General features: G+C 39.6%; 1 protein-coding gene across 5 annotated transcripts in view; it reads left to right on the top strand.

Annotated features, from left to right (window-relative positions):
• The window catches only part of ABCC8 (ATP binding cassette subfamily C member 8), a 2,552,355-nt gene that overhangs the window by 580,167 nt on the left and 1,948,712 nt on the right, over window positions 1-23,476 (top strand). For all 5 annotated transcript variants that reach the window (XM_044082872.1, XM_044082868.1, XM_044082869.1 and 2 more), the window contains exon 6: window positions 19,448-19,614. In XM_044082872.1, coding sequence (XP_043938807.1) covers window positions 19,448-19,614 — 167 coding nt within the window. The remainder of the gene's footprint in view (window positions 1-19,447; window positions 19,615-23,476) is intronic.

Genomic DNA, 23,476 nt, shown 5'->3' with positions numbered 1-23,476 from the left:
TTTAGTTTCTCTTAAGGGTTTAAAATATATTATAGTTACATAGGTCCTGAGTTTCTGTTTCTTTACCAAACAATCAAAGCTGTTTTGCTTCTTTCATCATGATTACAGTCTCATTGTATAACCTGGATAACTTGAACTGTCAGAGTTGCATTTGTCAAAAATGAAAGTCTTATCCTGACTCTGTAAAGAAGCTAAGGAACAGGACCAAGCTATGATACCATTGTTTTACCTGTAGACTTCTTCATCCAGGTTTAGAAAGTCAAGCTCTAGCAGTAGTGGTATTTCCATTTTATATGGGATAGATGATCCTGCACTCATACCCTTATTTGGGGTATAAATGAATAAGTAACAGAAGAACAAAAGTGGCAATTCAAGGAGTTCTTGTGAAGATGCAACAGCATGCATTAAGGAGGGATGTTACTGTCAGAAATGCAAAAACTGAGCTCAGGTGTTGTACAGAATTAGAAATAGTAAACATATTGATGATGGTTATTTAGGGCATTAGTTTTTTTCAAGAGAATCCTTTGTATGCTTTATCCAGCCTTTGTCACTTACACAGCTGATGTTCATTGTGTTTCACTGTTGCAGTCATTACACTTGGGTTATCCTGCTGGCAGGCTACTCGCAGTCAGCCCGAATTCCAAAGTCTAGGTCCGGCGTCGGTTGCTGTTGCCTCTTCCCTGACTTCAGTGCGCCAGGGGTGTAAAAGATGCAGCTGACGCCATTTTCTTCAGTCTTTCTTGCCACATGGTGCCTGAAGCAAAAGCAGTTTGCAAGTGCCGGTCGGCCGACTCCTGAGATTTTCAAAAACGAATTTCAGATCAGAAGTCTTCATTAAAGCTAAGTACCCCGTTGGGGAAACTTTTTTCTTGCTCCAGTCAGATGTCAGAAAAAGTTAACAATTGTATTTCTTGTGGGAAGCAAATACCTCATAAGTATTTTCATTCTTACTGTATTCCTTGCCTAGGCCCTGATCATAACGTGGCTAGTTGTCGGTTTTATGCTAGATTTAACCAATGCAGTATTAAGCGTCAGTTCAATTTTGCCTTTCATTACTTTGGCAGAAGATTCAATTATATAATGCCTTCAGAACAGCCAACGACCGGAGTTTATAAAAAGCGCAAGGAAAAAGACAGGCATCCGAGGTCCAAAACCGACGACGTGTCTTCCGCTAAGCCAGTCGCTGGTTCACCGGTTATGTGAGGTGCTTTCGCAGCCCTTGGCGCCTGCTACCTCAGAGCCACAGGCCACTGATGACTCCCACGTGGAGCCAGCTAGGCCTCTGGATACTCAAGGTATTGGACACTCGGAAACTATTCCCTCAGATGGGTCCGGAGCCGCTGAGCAGGCATTGGCTTCTGAGGGTGTTTTCAGACCTACACAGTTATATGTAAAGCCTACTTCAGCTTCCAAAGCAAAGACTAAAGCAGTTCTAAAGACAAAGAAACAAGTACAGCATTCTCCAGGACAGACTACCATGCTTAAAAAACAAATGCTCAAAATGGCTGAAGACCTAATTACCTTGATCAGGGGTTCCCATCCCCCTCCTGACAAGAGGCCTAGGCAAGAGACAGAATATGAATCTTCAGATCAGGTTTCCATTTCCTCTGACTCCTCTTCTGAACAGGAATACTCTTTTCCTCCTTATGAGGATTCTGATGCTGAAGAATCTATCCCTTCAGCCTCACCACCTGAGGATTATTCTTTTGAGGAAACCCTGCATACCATGAGGGCACAATTCCACTGGGAGAGCCAAGACTATTCAGAATCTAAGAAAAGACTTAGAGATTTTCTTTTACTACCTCTGCACAGGCCTTTGGCTATTCCTCCTGTGTTAGACATTGTAGATGATGTATTTGCAGTGTCCGGACTTTCTTCTGACTCTTTACCTCCTGCCCCTGTTAAACCAGACAGATACTACAGGGTTCCAGATTCACATAAATGTCTTTATAAAAACCCTGCTGCTGACCCAGAAACTATTTCTCAGGGTCCCAAACGGGTCAAGGCTTCTACTGCAAAAAACCCTATCCCCTCTGATAGAGGTTCAAGGGCCCTAGACAGATGGGGAAAAAGGTTTACACTTCTGCTACTTTGGCTGTGAGGGCTTTAAATTGTCAATTTCATATGCTTAAATATCAGCAATACTTAATGTCAATGCTAAAACAGAAAATGTTGTCAAATTCTGATTGTGCACAAAATAAGGAAATATAGGATTTATTGCATGCAACTGAACAAGTGGGAAAGCATACATTACATACAAAAGAAATGTGGTTTTGATTCTCTGGAGGCCTCTTGCCTGGCTGCAGTTATGGGTTCTGTCATTAGGAGGCATGCTTGGTTAAAGGAACAGAATCTGCCTGATCATATTAAAGCAAAGTTATTAGATGCTCCATTACAGCATGATACCTTATTTGGTGTTAAAGCAGAGGAGGTGTTGAAGAAAATGGAGGACAAAGCGAAATCTATGCAAACAGTAAAGGATTTCTTACAGGTACAGCCACCCAGATTTAGCAGGAACTGGCCTACAAAGAATTGGTCCTTTCCAGTGTCAGACATGCCACAGAGGCAGATACAGACACCCCAGAGGCAGATCCCAGCCCCAGGGCTCATACAGGCCTAAACAGTGGGGCACTTCTACCTCCAAAAGCAGAGAAGACAAAACACAGCCATACAGGAAACAGTCCCAATGACTTTACTGTGCCAGCACCAAGCACTTATCTTTTGGCAGCCCCCTTAGAGGGAAAACTAGCACTTTTTTTTTATCAAAATTGGCAGATGATCATCCAGGACAAATGGGTCTTGAATATAGTGTCCCAGGGCTACAGGTTCCACTTTCACACCCTGCCAAGGCCAAAAGGTATGCCAAACCTGCCACACAATCAATGGGCAGAGGCACAAAAACAAGTTTCATCCCTCATGGACATGAGGGCCATTCAGCAAGTACCACAGCAAGAGCAGGGACAAGGATTTTACTCAAGAATTTTCTTGGTACCCAGAAAAGACAAAGCCTGGAGACCAATACTGGACCTGTCTATTCTAAATGCATTTCTGGACGTTCCAAATTTCAAAATGTTGACTCTGCAGCAGCTTCTGCCCATGCTGGGCAAGAAGGCTTGGCTTGTAACTTTGGACCTAAAAGAGGCATACCTACATATTCCAATCAGACAATCTTGCAGAAGATACCTTAGATACATAGCTGGCTCAATGCACTACCAATTCTCTGCACTGCCCTTTGGCTTATCTACTGCGCCCAGGGTCTTCACAAAATGTCTGGCACCAGTAATTGCATTTTGCAGACAAAGAGGAATTCAGATATATCTTTACTTGGATGACTGCCTTATTCAAGCAGAGAACAAGGACATTCTTCTAAGGCATCTGACGTTTGTAAAAAGATTATTAATTTGCCTAGGGTACACAGTAAACGAAAATAAATCAAAACTAGTACCCTCTCAAGAGATAATATTCCTGGGTGCAAGCTTAAATACAACTGCCCAGATGGCTTATCTCACGCCAGACAAACAAAGGCAACTGACTTCTTACTTCAAAATGTTGGCAAGAAAGACCCAGTTATCTGCAAGAAAAATTCTGCAGGCTTTGGGCTTCATGGCATCCTGCATTCTGCTATTTCCATATGCCAGACTGCATATGAGGAAACTACAATGGTATCTAAAAAGTGTTTGGACTCAACATTGTCACAGCCTGGAAACATTAATTACCCTCATTCCTTGCCTGCAACAGGAGTTTTGATGGTGGGCACAGGCCTGTCACTACAACAAGGGCCAGCCATTCACCCTATCCACAGCCAGGCAGTCAATAACAACAGATGCTTCAGATTATGCCTGGGAGGCCCACATGGCAGGAAAATGTATTCAGGGCACATGGCCCACAAGCCAAAGTCACCTTCATATCAATCAAAAAAAGATGCTAGCTGTTCAGAATGCCCTGACAGCTTTCAAGGATCTACTCCATCCAGGACAACTACTGATAAGGACGGACAATACTACAGTCATGTGGTACATAAACAAACAGGGAGGCACTCATTCCTACCCCCTCTGCAGACAAGCCATGACCTTGTGGTACACAGCATTGACTTATCAAGTACACCTACAAGCACAATTCCTGCCTGGAAAGAAAAATACTCTGGGAGACAAACTAAGCAGAAACCTCATGGATCCCCACGAGTGGAAACTGGATCCACAAGTCTTCAGCATGATAATAAAGAAATGGGGATGCCCAGACATAGATCTGTTTGCCTCCCCTCACAATTGCCAACTACAGAGATTCTGCACAAGGACTTATCACAAGCAAGCATGGAAAGTGGATGATCTATCATTCAGCTGGAAAACCCTAACAGTATATGCCTTTCCTCCTCTGCCTGTCCTCCCCAAGGTACTCCTAAAGGTCAGACAAGATAAGCCAAAAATGATTCTGATTGCTCCAGACTGGCCCCGCCAGCACTGGTACCCAATCCTAAAGAGCTTGTCTCAAGGCCCAGCTTGGACATTGCCTCTAATTCCTCATTTACTGACCCAAGAAAACAATCAGATCCTGCACAGCCAACTCAGAACCCTAAATCTGGCAGCATGGCGGATAATGTAGCCATTCAGAACACACCTGTCTCTAAAGCAGTGATAGATGTTATTTTGGAGGCCAGGAGGCCCAGTACCAGAAAATCTTATGCTGAAAAATGGAAAAGATTCTGTGCTTGGAACCAGGCACAAGGAATTGACACGTTTGTACCAAATATTCCTCAGATTTTACAATATCTAACTGAGATGCTGGACAAAGGCCTATCCTTTTCATCAATTGAAATCCATGCCTCTGCCATTTCTGCTCATTACAATACGGAACCACCAATTTTTTCACATCCGTTGCTAAGACAGTACCTCAGAGGGGCCAAAAACATAAGACCTCCAAGGAGAGCACCAATACCTGCATGGGACCTCAATTATGTCTTGGAAAAACTCACACTGCCGCCTTTTGAGCCAGCCAATACAGCTGAAATAAAGTTCTTATCTTGGAAAACAGCTCTGCCCTTAGCAATAACCTCTGCAAGCCGAGTCTCAGAGTTACAGGCACTCCATTCAGACAGGGTTTCTCTGAGGACGAACCCGACATTTATGCCTAGGGTAATGTCCAGTGTGGCCCTTAACCAAACCATTTATTAACCAAACCATTCATTTACTTACCTTTTATTCAAACCCACAGAATAAGGGTGAGAGACTCCTGCATTCTTTGCACATACACAAACAGCTACGCTTCTACTTGGACAGAACTAAAGCTTTCAGAAAGACTGAGCAACTCTTAGTAGCATATGCTGCAGGATCACAAGGAAAGGCTATCTCAAAGCAGACTATTTCAAAATGGATAGGCCACTGCATTCGTTTCTGCTATTCACAACATGGCAAATCAGTGCCTAAGGGCATTAGGCCTCACTCAACCAGAGCAGCAGCCACTTCAGCAGCCTTCCTCAGAGGAGTACCAACCAAAGATATTTTAGAGGCTGCAACTTGGAGTTCAGTGCACACTTTTACCAAGCACTACCACTTTCCTCTCTACTCTAAATCCAGAGCAGGCTTTGCCACTGCAGTTCTGCAGGGCCTTATAGCCTCTCCTAATCCTATTTAGACCCAGCCACCCAACCTCAGCTTTGGGATTCAACCCAAGTGTAATGACTGCAACAGTGAAACACGATGAACATAGTACAGTTGTGTACCTACCATAAATGTAGATGTTCGCGTGTATTCACTGTTGCAGTCTAGGTTACCGACCCACCATCCCCCTTTTCTTTGCTGGGACTTATCTGTACTTCTCTGTCCTATACAACCTATGTGGTGTATTTCCTTGTAGATGAAGGAAATATTTATTTTTGTGCAGGCATACGTATTGGCATAATTTTCAGCCTACCAATTTGGGGGCACCTGACATTTAGGGCAAGAAAAACTGAAGAAAATGGCGTCGGCTGCAACTTTTATACCCCTGGCGCACTGACGTCAGGGAAGAGGTGACAGCAACCGACACTGGACCTAGACTTTGGAATTCGGGCCGACTGTGGGTAGCCTGCCAGTAGGATAACCCAAGTGTAATGACTGCAACAATGAATACACTCGAACATCTACATTTATGGTAGGTACACAACTGTACTTTCCTCACACTATGGACTATTGGCAGATGGAGGTCCTTAAGCTTCCTAACTGACAGGGATATACCACTCTATAGAAAATGGTTTGGTGTATACCAATAATATTAGCTCCACAGCAAACTATTTGTCAGTTACATTGTCCAGGGTAGCATTTTTACTGATTGATCTTATGTAAGTATTTTTTTCTTTTTTGTTAACGTAGTAGTTTTTTTAGTTTTTCTATTACTTCAGATAATCTTTTGTAATTTGATCATCATATATTGTTACACAGAAATATTTGATTAATGAAGTAAAGTATTTCTCAAACCATTTTTCACCAATAACATTGATTTCTGGTTTATTTTTATTTTTGTTATAACCATAATTTCAAATATTCTCACAAGTGTAAACATGGCTTGTTGTTAAATGGAATACTTTTGTGTAGCAGTCTTTTAAATCTGGCTTTGGATGTAAACTGAAGAAAATTGCTTCATTGTTGATGTTACTGTACGCCTGATGCTCTAAGTACTGCCTTTGAGTGTTTTTTAAGTAGTACACACTGTATAGTGTTAAACTTCTGTCTATGGCTCTTTAATTGCTTCATTGTTGATGTTACTGTACGCCTGATGCTCTAAGTACTACCTTTGAGTGTTTTTTAAGTAGTACACACTGCATAGTGTTATACTTCTGTCTATGGCTCTTTTTACTTGTATTGCATTCTATTCTGATAGTAGTAAGGTCCTGAGATGTTCTAATAAGTAGTATATCATTAATTATGTTCTCATAGGACTGTTCTTCTTATATATATATATATCTCTCTCTCTCTCTATATATATATATATATATATATATATAGATAAAGCATTGTCCCCTTGCTCCATTTTAAATCCCCAACAAGAGACACTACACAGTTCATAGCAATTGTGACCAGATTATTATTAACAGATGTCACCTTGTGATGTGCAGTGAAATCATCTGTAACAGCCAGTCTTTGATAACACCAATCAAAACTTGTTACTAACCACTAATTGCAGTCTGCAGAAAGTCCCTGACTGGTCAGTGTGACCATTCACTCACTCTGGTCATTTATTTATTTTATTTATTTATTTATTTATTTACATTTGTTGACCTGGCTAGTCTAGCTGGATACATATCCCTTTTCAGTAGAGGCCCGAGGAGAAAAGCTCCAACATAAGTAAATTAATACATTCAAAATATTATAAAAAAGATTAGTTTCACATTACAAAATAAGACATGAAAAAAAATAAATTGTGAATAATGTAACGTTTCATTAGAGTAGAAGTAAAAAAATTAAACAAGTCTTAATGCTTTAGTAGGGTTCATGTGAAGTCAGTCAAAACTAAAACAATTTAACATTAGGAAACGTGTTATAGTGTTGTTCATAAGATATGGGAGGGTAATTGTTAAGGAAGCAGGAGAGTAAGAACCAGGGGAGGGGAGAGATGAAAAGTAGATTCAATCAGGCTTTGAGCAGGGGCAAAGCCAATGTATTTTAAGGTGGTCTCTAAGGTGTTTTTTAAAGATTAGAGAGGATGAGAGTGAGGTGAGTGTATTCGGAAGTTTGTTCCAGATTCTACCCACAACATTGGAGAAGAGGGAATCGCCTGCTTTGTTATTAGAAGGGTTGCAGGCAATAAGAAGTTTATTAGCTGAGCGTAGTGTTGAAAGATTTTTATAAGGGGAGATCAGATTAGTGAGGATGGGAGTATTAGAAGGATGGTGCAGGATTTTTTGTGCAATCACAAGTTGATTGTATTGTAGTTGACTTTGTAGTTCTAACCATCTGAGTTGTTTAAGGTTAAGGCAGTGATGAGTTCTGTATGGAGAGCCAGTGGCAAATCTGGTTATGTTATTGTAGCTAGTTTCAAGTTTGGTGAGATTATGCTTAGATAGATTGGTGTAACTGGCAGAAGCATAGAAAAGGGTGGAAGTAAGGTGAGTCTGGGCTATGGATTTCTTAGCTAGAGGTGTAAGGAAGGGTTTTATTCTATACAGGGAGCCTAATTTTTTATTAACAGTTTTTATAATATTATTAACATGGGCATCGAAGGTGAGGTTATGGTCAATAGTTATTCCAAGTAGTTGGGCAGTAGAATCGGGGGAGATGCAGGTTCCATTGTCAGAGGTAATAGTGAAGTGGAACTGAGGAGATTTTATGGTGGGAGTAAAGAGTAGTAGCTTAGTTTTCTTAGGGTTAAGAAGAAGGCAGTGTTGTGTGAACCAGTTTTCAACTGTGTTAAATACATTTTGTGTAAGGGTGTGGAGAGAGGAAGAAGACTTGGCAGTACAGATAAGAGTAGAGTCATCAGCGTATTGTATACAGGTGGATTGTGGAAAAACAGTATGGAGATCATTAATAAAGATGGAGAAAAGAAGAGGGCCTAGGATAGAACCTTGAAGAACTCCAGTGCTTACTGGGAGGTATGTGGATAGATTATTATCCCAGAGTACTGCTTGTTGTCTGTTTTCCAGATAAGATTTGAACCAAAGGATTGCTTGTGGGTCAAGAGATTGGGCTTTAGCACATTGATAAGTAGGTTATGATTGACCATATCAAAGGCTTTGGAAAGGTCAATAAATAGGGCAGCTGAGAGACAGTTATTGTTACGATTCCTGTTTATGCAATCAGTAAAAGTTAAAAGGGCAGAAGTAGTGCTATGAAAGGGCCTAAATCCATGTTGGCAGTTAGCAAGCAAGTTGTTTTGGAGAAGGTGCTGGAGTAGCTGATGGTGAATACATTTTTCCATAATTTTGGCTAGTGGGGAGAGTAGAGCAATAGGACAGTAGTTGAAGATTTCAGTAGATTTACCTCCTTTGTGCAGAGGGATTATATTTGAGAATTTCCAAATAGAGGGGATGTAGGCTTCAGAGATGGATCTGTTTATCAGGATAGAAACAGGGTATGCTATGGCTTTGGCTCCAATTTGAAGGTATTCTGTTGGGAGGCAATCAGCAGAGGGAGTGCAGGGTTTGAGTTTTTGAAGGAGTTTGCAGATAAAGGAGATGGGAACAGGTTGCAGATGAAGGGAGGGAAAGGGACTATTAGTGTGTTGTGTAGGAGTGGGGACATGGGAACTAGAGTTTGAGTTAACGTTTGAATAGTTTCAATGTAGTAATTGTTAAAGGCATTAGCTATTTGCACAAGATTACTACTAGGAATAGAGCAGGGGAAGGAGTTGTGGCATGTCCTGGTTTGAGAAGTTTATTAATGCCAGACCAGAATTTTTAGGATTATTGGAGTGTGAATGTTGCAGGTGGGAGTAGTAGTTTTTTGTCTGAGATTACATCCTTTTGACAGCATTTCTTAGTTGCTTAAAGTATAGATGATCAACAGAGCTTTTAGAGGTTCTCCATCTTGCCCATATTTTATTTCAGAGAAACATTTTTTCTTTGTCTGTTTGTGAGCCATGTGGCTATTTTTGTCCTGATTCTAGAGGAGGAAAGGAGCATGGTTATTTAGAATATGAAGGAAAGTAGAATTGAAGTAAGAGATTGCTTCATCTAGATTAAGTAGTTTCAGAGATGACCAGTTACATGCATTTAGTTCATTAATAAAGTTCTCAGCATGGAAATGTTTTTAGAACGATAGGTGACAAAATTGTCCTTTTGGGCTATATTTCTTTTTAGTGATAAAGGTTAGAATGTGATCACTAATGTCGTCGGGAGAGATCCTACCTTATAGGTATCTGGGTGACTATTTATAAGGATCCAGTCAAGAGTAGATTCTTTGCTACTTGGTTTGTGGATTCTAGTGGGGAAGTTTATTATTTGATTGAAACCAAATAGATTAATATGGGTGTTAGGGGTGGGGGAATTACATAAGGTCCAGTCTATATTAAAATCGCCTAGGACAATTGTTTCTTGTGGTAAGTGGGTAAAAAGGCTATTGAGAATGTTTTCTAGGGTGCTAATATTACTTCCTGGAGGGATGTAAGAGCAGATAATATAGATTGCTTTAGAGCTATTCAATTGGAGTTTGATAGTAAGGGTCTCAGCATTGGTATTTGAGGGAAGTGATACATCATATAGTGAAACCAGAAGATCAGATTTGAACAAGATAGCTTTTTTGATGTACGGTCATATCTTACTATATTATATCCAGGAGGGGTTATTTCTAGGTCATGAGTGGAAGGTTTTAGCCAAGTTTCAGTAAGGCATAGGATATCAAATGGATAAACCTGAAGGAGAGCATGCAGTTGACTAACTTTGTTGTTAATGCTACGAATGTTAAGATGTGCTATACTGAGAGAGTTCTGAATTATGAAAGAAGAGGTAGCATTATTAAATGATGGATTCTGTAGATTGGTATTTGGTAAGGGTGGACCAGGATTGGGATGAATATCTCCACCTGTTAAAATGTTTATGGTTTGAATGGATGAAATCTTTAAGCATTTATAGTACTTGGGTGGGGATAGCTTATTGGGGAGGTAAGAAACATGGGTGTTCCTATGGAACTTGGGAAGCAAATAGGCTGAAGTAGAGGTAATGTTGCTATGAGAAAGGCTGAGGGGTTCTGTGATGGGGAGTGTTTGTAGATAGGTCACATTGAGCTTTAAAGTTTAGTGTTCGTATGCAGTGAGAGAGTGGGTTAAGGATAGAAGGAGAAATAAGGAAGAGGAGACAAGAAAGTTTTTCAGGGAAGGTTTGAGAGAATGGGCCATTAGGGGAGTGGAATAGAGAGGTTATATACAGGAGATAGGAAGCTGAAAGTGTGGATCAAAACTAGGGAAAGATATAGGTTAAGCTTTTAGAAAGATAGTCAGAAAAAGGGAGAGGGGAGTAGAAGATAAATAAATAGGTGTAAAATAAGTGATTATAGATACTGATTATGTGTAGAAGTAGGTAAGGAGTAAGCGAAGTCAAGAGGTATAGTTGTAGTAAAAGAGGTGGAGTAGAGAAGAGCAAGAAGGGGAGGAGTTGAGAATTATATGCTGAGGCTGATTGGGTAGGTAGGAAAGTGGGTGTAACTTGTTAGGTATAAGTGTAACAGCACTGGGGGTGGGAGGGAATTGGGGTAGGTAGGGGAGAGGGAGGAGTCCAGAGGGTGAACGGAGCAGGAAACAGCAAGTAGAGAGAGAAACAATCAGTGAGCAGAGCAGCCCAGTTAGAGAAGGTAAGCAGGTGAGTAGCGTCCAGTTGAGCAGGTAAAGGTCAAGACAAAGGCAAAGAAGAGGAAAAATATATACCTTACTAGTCTGCTAAGGGTAGAAAGTGAGAGGAGTGCAGGTTAGGGGCAGAGAGTGGGAGTTTAGGGAATAGTTGGGGAACAGGGCAAGGGAGGATAAAAATAGGAAAGAGTAGTGTAAAGAGCTAAGCTAGTACGAATGGAAGGAGGGTAAGGATTAGCCCTGGGTAGACTGACACCTAGAGTTCAAAGGTGGTATTACAACAGGTGTCTAAGGACAGAAAAAAATAATCCTCACCAATCCTTATTTGTTGGCATACCCAAAAACAGTTATTAATCACTCCAAGATCTCAATATGTCAGACAGAAAATAACTACCACTTACTCTGGTTAGCCTGACTACTCCTTATTGGGTTACAGACACAAGAGAACCATCATAAGAACCAATAGTTAATCACTCCAAGACCTCAGTCTGCCAAGCAGCTCTCAGACTGGCCAGCATGACCAGTCCCTACCAAGGACACATGCTTCATGCCCTCTTTTGCATAAGCGCGCTCAGCTATCAAGTGCAGTATCTTGCCAGCTCACTGCATCACCCTTTGAAATTTTGTACAGGAAAGAAATTCACGGAATGAAAATAGGGGGAGAGGTGCATAGCATCTGTCCACCAGGCTACACTTTGTGCAGCCCCCCTTCCCTTTCCTGGCTGTGACAACCAGTAGTAGTCAAAACAAATCCCACAGTAATGGAATATATAAATGCTCATACCTATAACTATACATATCTATATCTATCTAGTCACACATGTATATACACATGTGTGAATATTATATTATTTATATATATATGTGTGTGTGTGTGTGTGTGTGTGTGTGTGTGTGTGTGTGTGTGTATATATATATATATATATATATATATATATATATATATATATATATATATACGGTTACATGTTAAATGATCAAGTGATTATAATGTCAAACCTTGGAACATCGAGACCATAACATCAGATACACAGATAAGTGAAAACACAGAACATCGAACTGCAGAACATCGACAACACAATACTGTGAAAGATGACTGGAAGGGAATACAATGGCTACAAAGTTGAGATCCGGAAAGTGTATTTAAGTGCTAATACACCTTTAACACGTACATCACAACAAAAGAATAGCATGGCGGAGGGTGCAACTTTCGTTCCTGGAGTGATTTGCAACCTATACCCGGTTACGAAGTCGCAAAAGGGCAAGGATGTGCTCCTGGTAGATGGCTATGTCTATAACTTGGAAAGGACCGCAGGTATAAAATGGTACTGGTGCTGTAAATAAAAGTTAATAACAAAATGCAATGGGAATGCGTCTTGGTTATGTGGTGGTTCCGGGTGTGTTTTCGCTATTCTGATAGTGTTTGTTGATGTTCTGCAGTATGATGTTCTGTGTTTTCACTTATCTGTATATCCGATGTTATGGTCTTGATGTTCCAAGGTTTGATGTTATAATCACTCGATCATTTAACATGTAACCGTATATACACATACCTATATGCATATAGTTAAAGTGGTGCTAATCAGTAACTCATACTACCTGTACCTGACAATCCACCCGCTGTCAAGAAAATGTATTGCATCCAGCCAAAAGAATCCTCATTTGTGGCCTAAAACTGAGCTTGAAGAGAATCCCTCACACTAGACGCTGGCCTTATCTCCCCATAATTACTAATGTGCAGGCTAAAAATAGGGTATAACAGTGCATCACTCATCTCCTGATAAGGAATGCTGGACAAACAGGGCAGTGATTGCTGGTATGTGTCTCATGCAAGGACAAACTAGCTAAAATCCTAGCCACTGACATGTACTTGTGCTAATGCGAAAGTATTTTCCCAAGTAATTTATAAAGGAGTGAAACTTGCCTACCTGGGCTTAAGTTGGTACATGAATACTTACCTGGACTGAAAGATTTGCACAAAAACCCGATCAGGAGAATGTCTACAATACTGCTGAAACAGCATTATTCTTTCAGCCCAACACAAACATGAATGGGCTAAAACACAAGAATGTGAGGTAAAGTGAAATGGAACCCAAGGAAATGCTTAAGTCTCCAGGGGAAATATTACAGGGAGTCATCAGTATAAATAATTGTCTGCAAATTCTCTTACACACTACCCCATGTGAACCTCCCAAGCAAATAACTCTTGCCTGACAAGCACAGGTGACTGCAGTCTATAAAACCTTTGGTTCAGATAGTAGTGCCTGCCAAAACAAACTAAATATAAATAATGATTATTTTGAGATACCACAAATGAGATAAAAAATTGAGTAAAAGTGTGACCTTGCTACAAGAAAGGTTCAAAATTGAGAGGGGGCAGTTAATGCTGCCTAAATAGCAGTCTCAAAATCTTACATAAGGAGTGCTACCAATATCTGATGAACCATGATAGCCCTGTCTAGGGTAAACTTAGATTCAACTAAAAAAAATAACCTGACACTTAAATGAGAACCAGTCCAATGTAGGCATGTTAAAAATTAATCTATGAACTCCAGTAGCTCAGCACAGAATAAATAACAGTTCAGGCAAACCTTTATGTTAATTCAAACCCTGGTCCAAACCTCTAATACTCCAACTCCTAAACACTGTTTAGGAAGGTATATAACCAGTGAGTGCAGGACTCTATGTATGACCTATAAAGCAGCTGATCCTTTAATACTTAAAGCACTGACTAAATGTCATCAGTGCCAGCCACTATCCTCATTGATAAGTCCAAAATGAATAAGCACTAATAGAGCGGACTGAGCTCTAAATCTTAAGAACTTCACAAGTCTGACAACACAGGCAGGTTAATCTTCCTGGTACTACTCGCCCTTACCCTTGCTTGGACAGAGAACTCCTGTACAGCAAACACTTGAACAACCTCATTCAACTTACAGTATCAAAGATCTGAGTAATAGTGAGCCTTGTATAGAAAGTGATATTCAGTAACATCTTTGTCTGATGTCATCTTTCCATCTTCCCAACACAAAGAAATAATGAAGATAAGCACCCTCCTTGTTATAGAACCAAGAGTACCCGTCTTGATACTCCCTGGCATGGCTATATACTTAACACTCCCTGCCGTCGCTATGTACTGTTAAACTGTTGTTCCCCTACACGACTAAGAAAACATGTCCGGTCACCACACATGTTACCAAAAGCCTGCACAAATGCTATGCCAGGCAAGGGTATGGGGTTGCCAGCTGAGCTACATGACTATGCCAATTAGTGCATATTGTATCCTCAACTATTGCTTGCTACTGTTGACCCTTATCACTTCTTGGAAAAACAGAAGTGATATGCATCCACCTTCTTAATGTGTGAGAAAACCAGTGTGAATCGTGGGAGGTCTTATTATAAAGACACCTCTAAATGAGCCCCCCTTGCTGGTTGACTAGGAGAAGGAGCAAAGCTGGCAAATCATTTCCTGAAAGAGCCAGTTAAACTCCTTTAAAATTAGTGAAATTACTGTTAATTAAGGCATAACAGTATCATCCCATTACCCACTGACCACTACCTAGTAGCATCAGCCTATTACCACACCTATCTGGTATTATGGTAAGTTGACTAATTACCTGGATACCAACCACATTGAAATGTACCAATATTCAGTGCCAACTTTAACCCCCCCCCCCCCCCCCAAGGATCAATCTCAATACCGAAGAATGCCAGGCATCCAGCATTACTGCAGCACAGGTTAAAGCTGCATTGTCTAAGGCCAAGAATACAGCTTCCGTGGGACCCAACAATATCCCTGGATGTGTTCTACATGAATTACAAAGTGAACTTGTACCACATCTGGGTACCCTGTTCACTCACAGCCTCACCTCAGGCTTTGTCCCTACTGAATGGCGCACTGCTACAGTCATCCCTCTCCATAAAGGAGGAGTGACTACAGACCCTGTAAATTATCGCCCCCATTAGCCTGATGAGTCTGATATGTAAGGCTATGGGGCGCATCATCATGGATCTAATTAACAAGGATATAGGGAATCCTCAAACTCTAGATCCCACGCAATTTGGTTTTGTGAAAGGTAGCTCATGCCTACTCAACCTGGTTGACTTCTTTGAGTCAGTCACCAGAGCTGTGGATGAAGGTAAGGCAGTTCATACAGTCTTCCTCGATCTGGCCAAGGCCTTTGATACCATTCTTCACTCAGGAATTATTGATGAACTCACCAAACCCTTGTATCGTTAGGTGGGTTGCAAATTGGTTCACAGATAGAACCCACAGTGTGAAAGTAGTGGACTCAAAGTCAGACTGCCCACCAGTCATGAGTGGAGTCCTACAGGGATCGGTCTGGGGTCCTTTCCTGTTTGGCATCTACTTCTCAAATGTCCAGGCCAACACGGAGGGACTCTGGCTGACCAAGTTCGCAGATGACTGCAAGCTGGGAACCATTATTAACTCCCCAAGTGATGCAGACATCCTACAGAAAGGCCTCACTGAGACCAATGACTGGTGTCGAAACCATGGCCTTAAGCTTAATACCAAAAAATGAGTCATCATCCCCTTTGGGAAAAACTCGGTTCCCACTAATTACCACATCGATGGGAGCCCACTGAACACTGAAGGCATTATAAGACATCTGGGGACACAGGTTGACAGCAACCTTTCCATTGACCACCACATTGACACTGTGGTCAGAAAGTCTTTCTATGTGGCAAATCCCATTAGCAAGGGTTTTGCATCCAGGAAAAACTCTCTACTCTTCCCTCATTAGACCAGTCATAGAGTATAATGCCCCATTTGACATGTACCTCACTAGACACCTGCAACAGCTGGAGAGGCCAGAAAAGTACCTCACGAAGAGGATCCTAGGCCCTAAACACATGTCCTACATGGACAGACTCAAAAAACTCCAGCTATTCTCTATCTCATATCGTCTACTAAGAGGCGATCTCTGCTTGACTTACAAAGCCATGTCTGACCCAGCTCTGTTAGAAATGTTACATCTATAGAAATCCCGATCTCTCCACACAACATGCTCCAGAGACCTCAGTCTTATTACCACAATCAACAGAACATGCTGGAGGGAAAGATTCATAACCCAGAGACTGCCCATGCTCTGTAATAGGCTTCCCATACATGTCAAGCAGAGCACCTCACTGGCCCTTTTCAAAAGAAATTTTGATGAGTGGATGGGAAATAGAAAGTTCACCCTGGGGATCACTGCAGTGGCTCTACTTGATAGAAGCACTGGGAACTAATGTCGGGCAGCACAGTACCAGGGCACTTCTATAGGCTAGGCCTGTAAAGATTCCAGAGACAGTAGCCTAGTACACACCCATGAACCTACCCATTCTGAATAGAAAACCACTGCCTTATCACCATTTTGCAGCACAAAGGGTGCTCTTCAAAATCTGATGGTGTCACTTATTGTTCCCTCTTCTCCATGCTGACATCACGTTCTTAGAAAGATAAATCAGTTTGTGAGTGATACTAAGAAATTGCTTAACTCCCCTTGACCTATCTTAACAAAACAGATGTTTAGATCAAACCATTCCATCAAATGTGCCAAAAGCCTCTGTCCTCATACAAAGAAGAAACAGAATTAAAGAGTAGCTGATTCCCACCCCTGAGACCAACCTGTGAGGAAAAACAGAACCTTATCACTAGACCATGTAAAACATATCCAATCTCTACGTCAGGTCTTATTTACTTAATTAATTAGCTGTTATAGTAGATGATAGTGGTTGTCTAACAGTGAAAAGAAGGAGCCAAGTCTGAACAGGCAAAATAGCTGCTACCAGCCTGGATTTGTTACTGTTCCTATGCTTAAATTTGTAATTCATGTTCATACGATGATCATACATCTGCCTAAGTGGATTTAACTAAACTGTATTAATTTTATATAAGCATAAATCTCTGTATGCACAGAATATAGCTACAAATATTGAAGCATACCTTTACACACACCAATGTAAATAACATGCATGTACACATATAAAAGAGTATTAGAAACAACATAAAACATGAAAAGTGCACATCGGTTAAGGAACCTGTACTAAGCAAAAACAGGGGCACATCAAGGGGCCCAGGATCAGCCATGGCACCCCTAATGGTGAAATATACTGTTGTAAGTGTACACTAGCATACATTGGAATACAAAGTCTACTATACAGCTGTTGCTTGATGACCCCAACCCTTAAACTATACCAAAACATGAGATGTATAAGTATCTGCTACATCCCAGGCAAGCAAAGCAGCCCCTTAGCAAATACGGGCAATGTTTTGTGTTGTGCAAGGATCTAACTGGCCGTGTAAACTTGATTACAGTCAGGCAGAAAAAAATGATTATTAACCTCTGAACTGTGCCATGATACTGTCCCTTTCTCCCTATCCCTCTCTGTCTTTCAGTGATCCCTACTATAGTAACATCTGGGAAGGTAGGGATGTGTGTGTGTGTGTGTGTGTGTGTGTGTGTGTGTGTGTGTGAAATGAACAAGAATTACAGAACAAGAATGGACATCCTTGCAAAGGAGGAATGAACCACTAACCCAGGCTTGAACCTAGCACTTCTTGCATAAAGTCTAAGACAAACAGCAACCATAACCATGTTATGTATACTGTAATGGTGAATATAGAGCAAAAAATGACCCTGTGCCTTACCCACTATATCAGGCATTGATCAGTACTTCCCCAATGACAAAACATCCAGTTACCTTAAAATATGATGTAGTTACATTAAAAGGAAATTACATGACAGCCTATTGAATTATGTCATGATCAAATAATCCCCACTTACCCCTGGATGCTCTTAAATGGATGTAACTCTATTAATTATCACACCTCCAAATTCACAAATAATGAGGCATAGCTATATATTTATTTATATATGTATTTGTTAATATTCTTGATAATTAATAATACAAATCATTATTTATTAAGAGAATATTCTCAGGAAATGGTCCAATGTAATGTATCTTACTATCCTGATTAAATTGTTGGTAATTTAATAAAACTGCTAAGCATTTTGTGATTGGTTCTATGTTGTCGAAGTCAGTGTTCCTTTATAAAGCAAAATTACACTACCAAGTATGCAGTGCCTCTCCTCCCATTGCTGCAAGGATTTTGGACAAGACAAATGTTAGAAGGTATGATGGTTCAGATTTTAATATTACTCCTACAGTGAGGTGCACTTTGGTGGCGTATTTGAGTGCTGATAATACACATTCCCTGCAGTTCCGTGTCACAATGGGGAGGGGGATATCACCAGTTCTCTCTTGCCAATTTTTCTGTATACTAAATATAGTAGTGCTATGGGCTTTGCCTTCTGCTTGTATAAAGTGACGCTACTTCCTTTTTTCCACACATGGCACCACAAGCAGTACATTCCAGTATTTTTCCAGCTTTCATTGCTATTCACCCACATTATTTGTTTACTTTTCGATCAGCAGGTTTAAATACTGTTATGGCCTTTTCCCTTTTCCCTAATTTTCGGTACTATTACTATTTTATTTTCAGCTCATGCAGAATTTTGTTCCCTCAGCAGCAGGCATGCTTTTCCTTCCAGAGTTTCTGCAGCGTCTCTTAGAAAGGCATTCAGGGAGGGCAGCCTCACTACTGATCTAATGTAGTACTACCTTCATCAACATCCTTTCTTCTGGTGGACTTCACTTACTATGTCCTCTTATGTATTCCTGCCTAATATTTTACACATACTGCTACCCTGTGACCAGTCCAATGCTTCCTGGATTACATTCATTAATGAACCTGCATTGATTTAATCCAGTACAGCAAAACATACCCCTTTTGAACCTTCATTTCCTGAATTACATGTCCATAATCCAAACTGCCACATATTTTAAAACAGCATAAATGTCAAACATTTACTTAGAGAATGACAAGAATAAATAAATATTCAGTAGTCTGACTGTGACTAAGAGTGAGTCAATTCACTCATTCATATTAGCTGTAATCTGTCATATGAATATATAAGTAATGCAAAGTGACAGTGACTCAGAATGATCATGACTGACAATATGTAATTGTTAATCTTGTTACGTACAATATGCACTATTATGTTTTCATCTAGGAAAGCAAAGAGCAAAGTTCATAATTTCTAAATATTATGGGTGGCTTTGTTTCTACAACTGTTTTATAGATATTCTGCCTTGTCAGTTTTAATGTATATTGTCTTATTCTTTGCAGCTTTGCTGATATACTGGAGTTTGGCATTCATAACGAAAACCATAAAATTTGCCAAGTTCTGTGAACATGGTATTGGACTAAGCCAGCTACGGTTTTGTATAACAGGACTGCTTGCCATGTTGTATGGAATGCTACTGGCTGTAGAAATCAATGTCATCAGAGTGCGAGTAAGTGCGTTCTGTGATTCTTTTATTTACATAATCATTGTCAGTACAAGTCAAATGTATGAGCCCTTTGCATTTTATTTATTATATGATTTACAAGTATGTAATTTGCTGTATTAGTCTCATCAGCAGTTGTTTAGCATCTAAAAAAATGTTGTGAAGAGCAAATGTCAGACTGTACTTGCATCAACCTAATATTAAAGCTACACCCATTTTCATTTTAAAGGTATGCTTGCTTAAAATAGGGTTTCCTCATTTGCTGAAAACAAGGCACATATATTTCACTCTGTTTTGTATGTGTATATGTAATATATATATATATATATATATATATATATATATATATATACATACACATATATATATATATATATATATATATATATATACATACACACACACATATATATATATATATATATATATATATATATATATGTATATGTGTGTATATATATATATATATATATATATATATATATATATATATATATATATATTTATTTATGGGTCTACTTCACTTGACCTAAAACTCATTTGACTTACATCCATTTGACTGAAACCCATTTGACCTAAATTTCATTTGAATGACAACTCGTTTGACTCCCATTTCACCGACAGCTTACAATGCTGAATTTCAACATACTAAATCTTAAACCGTGGACAAGCACACATAGAACACCAATAACTAACCCTTTCCAGAACTTAAAAACTACTTACTTACACTCTTAACAGAAACGGGACAATGTACAACCAAACTTGATGGGGGACTACACCCCCCACTCCCCAGTGTGGAGAGCTGTGCCCCCCCCCCATTATATATACTAACTCCAGGATCGCACTACCTTGGGGAAAAGGGCATATACCTTTAACTTGCCTTACAGTATTCTACACGCTGCCACTACTGCTGGGAATGCACAAAACATTCACCAAATTAGTTTAGATACTTCCCATAAAAAGGCAAACCCACATTTAGAAACACTACAACACTACTTCCTACATGACTCTCGGAATTCTAACAGTCAGCACTGTAAGCTACAGTAATTCTTTTTATCACAAGCAAATCACAGGTGAAGGAAAACCCACAACAAGTCCATGTCTTAAATGTTGGTTAAGTGGGACTCAGTCAAATGAGTTGTCATTGAAATGAAATTTAGGTCAATTGGGTGTCGGTCAAATGGGTATCAGTCAAATGAGTTTTAGGTCACGTGAAGTAGACCCATATATATATATATATATATATATATATATATATATATATATATATATATATATATATATATATATAGATATGTGTGTGTGTGTGTGTGTGTGTGCGTGTATGTATATATATATATATATATTCTCTATACTTCTCCCAACATCCCATTTCACTGAAACCCATTTCACTGACAGCCTCATTTCTAACAACAAAGTAAGGGGCAAAAAACCCCCCCCCCCTCCCCTGTACTGTTGTGCGTTGTAATTGTATATATATAGGGGGGGGGGGGGGACAGCCCCATTTTGGGGTGTGTGTGGGGAAGCCCCCCCCTGAAAGTTTGTCAGTGAAATGAGCTGTCAGTGAAATGGGTTTCAGTGAAATGGGATGTTGGTGAATAGAAGTATATATATATATATATATATATGTGTGGGTGTGTGTGTGTATATATATGCACATACACACGCATATATATTGTATATATTATATATATATATATATATATATATATATATATATATATATATATATGTAAACACACACACACACACACATATATATATATATATATATATATATATATATATATATATATATATATATACATGCACACACACACTCACGCACACACACATATATATATATATATATATATATATATATATATATATATATGTATACATATATATGTATATATGTGTGTGTGTGTGTGTGTGTGTGTGTATATATATATATATATATATATATATATATATATATATATATATATAGACACATATGAAATAATTTGATGAAACCTGCAATCCATTACAGCAGTGACTTTTTTTCATCTTTTTTCATTTAAAAATAAATATTTTGGAAACTTCATACATATGTTTTTACAGAGTCTGTTCCCTATAAGTCACTGATGCTGTTTCCATTTGCGGGGCCACTGTGGAGGATTTGGAGATTAATTTAGATTATCTGACTTCTGCTTGAAAGAGAAGAGTGAAACAACTAACGGCAGTTGTATATCACTGGTGGTAAAGAATAGAAAGGGATTGGCTCTCTGGAAATATCCTATAGAATCGGGAGACCTGCATATATGCCAACCTACTGAAAAAATTAGATTAGACCAAAACAATTGTGGATAAAGTACTGTGCAACAGACCTGTATATGATGCAATATATTTTACTCTCCTTTTAGTCTTCTCTGCTTTTGTGGTCTCCTTTAGGGTTTTGTCCTTAAAGGAATCCTGAGGGACATTACAATGAACAGGGTCGAAGAGATAAGGCAGCAGATGATCACAAGGTGCTATGTATGTATGTTGGTATATAGAGAAGTCCACCTGTTCTCTGTTATGTATCAGAGCACTTAAAACTCTTAGCTGTTCTTTTGTCTTCAACATGTTTGATTCAAATAATTTTTTACAAAGTTTTGAAAGTGCATTGTTCCCATACAGAAGTCCCCAAACAAAAATACAGATACTTCTTTTGGAGGGGTGAGATAAGCATTTGTATTTTCTGTAATGCTGATCTCATTGCTGAATAAGTGTTTGGAAGTGTGACTGGGGTGTACATCCTCCCCCATGATGGTGTAGTGCACCTACCACCTCATCTGTATAAAACACCATTTTGAACAAATGTGTGTTTGTGATTATGTAATTATTTCCGGAATTTGCTGCAAAATGTTTAGTGTTTGTCAGAAATCCCTTAACATCTTTCTGGTGTGCTTTAATGGAACCTAACATAAGCATTCTTAAAATTCATTAATTCTCCAATAAATTGCTTAATCCATTTTAGTGTCACATGGTAGCCAGAGCCCATTCTGGCTCTCAGTTGGTGCAAGGATGTGAAGTACCCCTAAATAGTGTACCAGCCATTGCAATACACATATGTACAAGCACAGATGTATCACTTCTTTCATCTTGTCTACAATACTGTCATGCATACTACATCACAGTTTTTTAGAGTCTAAATTTTCACTATTAGCAGTGGTGTTAACCCACCAAGGAAGAAGTGTGATTATCTTTTGCTGTCTTCCATAACTGAGTATGGTTTCCTTGGTTCATTGGTTTATAGATCGGTATTAGGAAATCAGTCTGTGGACCATTACAAGTGTAGCTAAAAACTCATATTCAAAAGTCCCCTCTTGCCTCAAGGAGAGCAAGACATGTTAGAATGGTGGAGAATTTGAGGCTGGGCATCGAATTACTTGGATTTACCCCGAAGTTGGTCAGAGTACTGTATGTACTGCATGAACATTTTATACTGGTTCAATTCATTTTCAAAGAAATTAATGTCGTTAAAGAGGCAGGACATTCTTGTAACAAAGCCACAATATTGAGGGTCCAGAGTAAGACATTTTCAATGTCCAAATAAATGATGTCTGAAATAATATGATGTTCTTCGTGTTTCACTGTTGCAGTCATTACATTTGGGTTCTCTGCTTGCAGGTAGCCCTCAGTCGGCCTGATTAACAAAGTATTGGGTCCTGCATTGGTTGCTGTCCCTTCTTCCATGACGTCAGGTCATCAGGGATATAAAACATGCAGCCGATACCATTACATCAGTCTTTCTTGCCGTGCAGTGCCCGAAGCAGAAGCAGTTCGCAAGTGCCGGTCGGCCGACTCCTGAAATTTTTGTTTTCGAGTTTCAGAACCGAAGTCTTCAACTAAAGCTAAGTAC

Source organism: Protopterus annectens, chromosome 9.part0 (genome assembly GCF_019279795.1).
Source record: "Protopterus annectens isolate FY-2018-M chromosome 9.part0, PAN1.0, whole genome shotgun sequence".
Lineage (NCBI taxonomy): Eukaryota > Metazoa > Chordata > Ceratodontiformes > Protopteridae > Protopterus > Protopterus annectens.
This window is presented reverse-complemented; position numbering and strand designations above follow the sequence as displayed.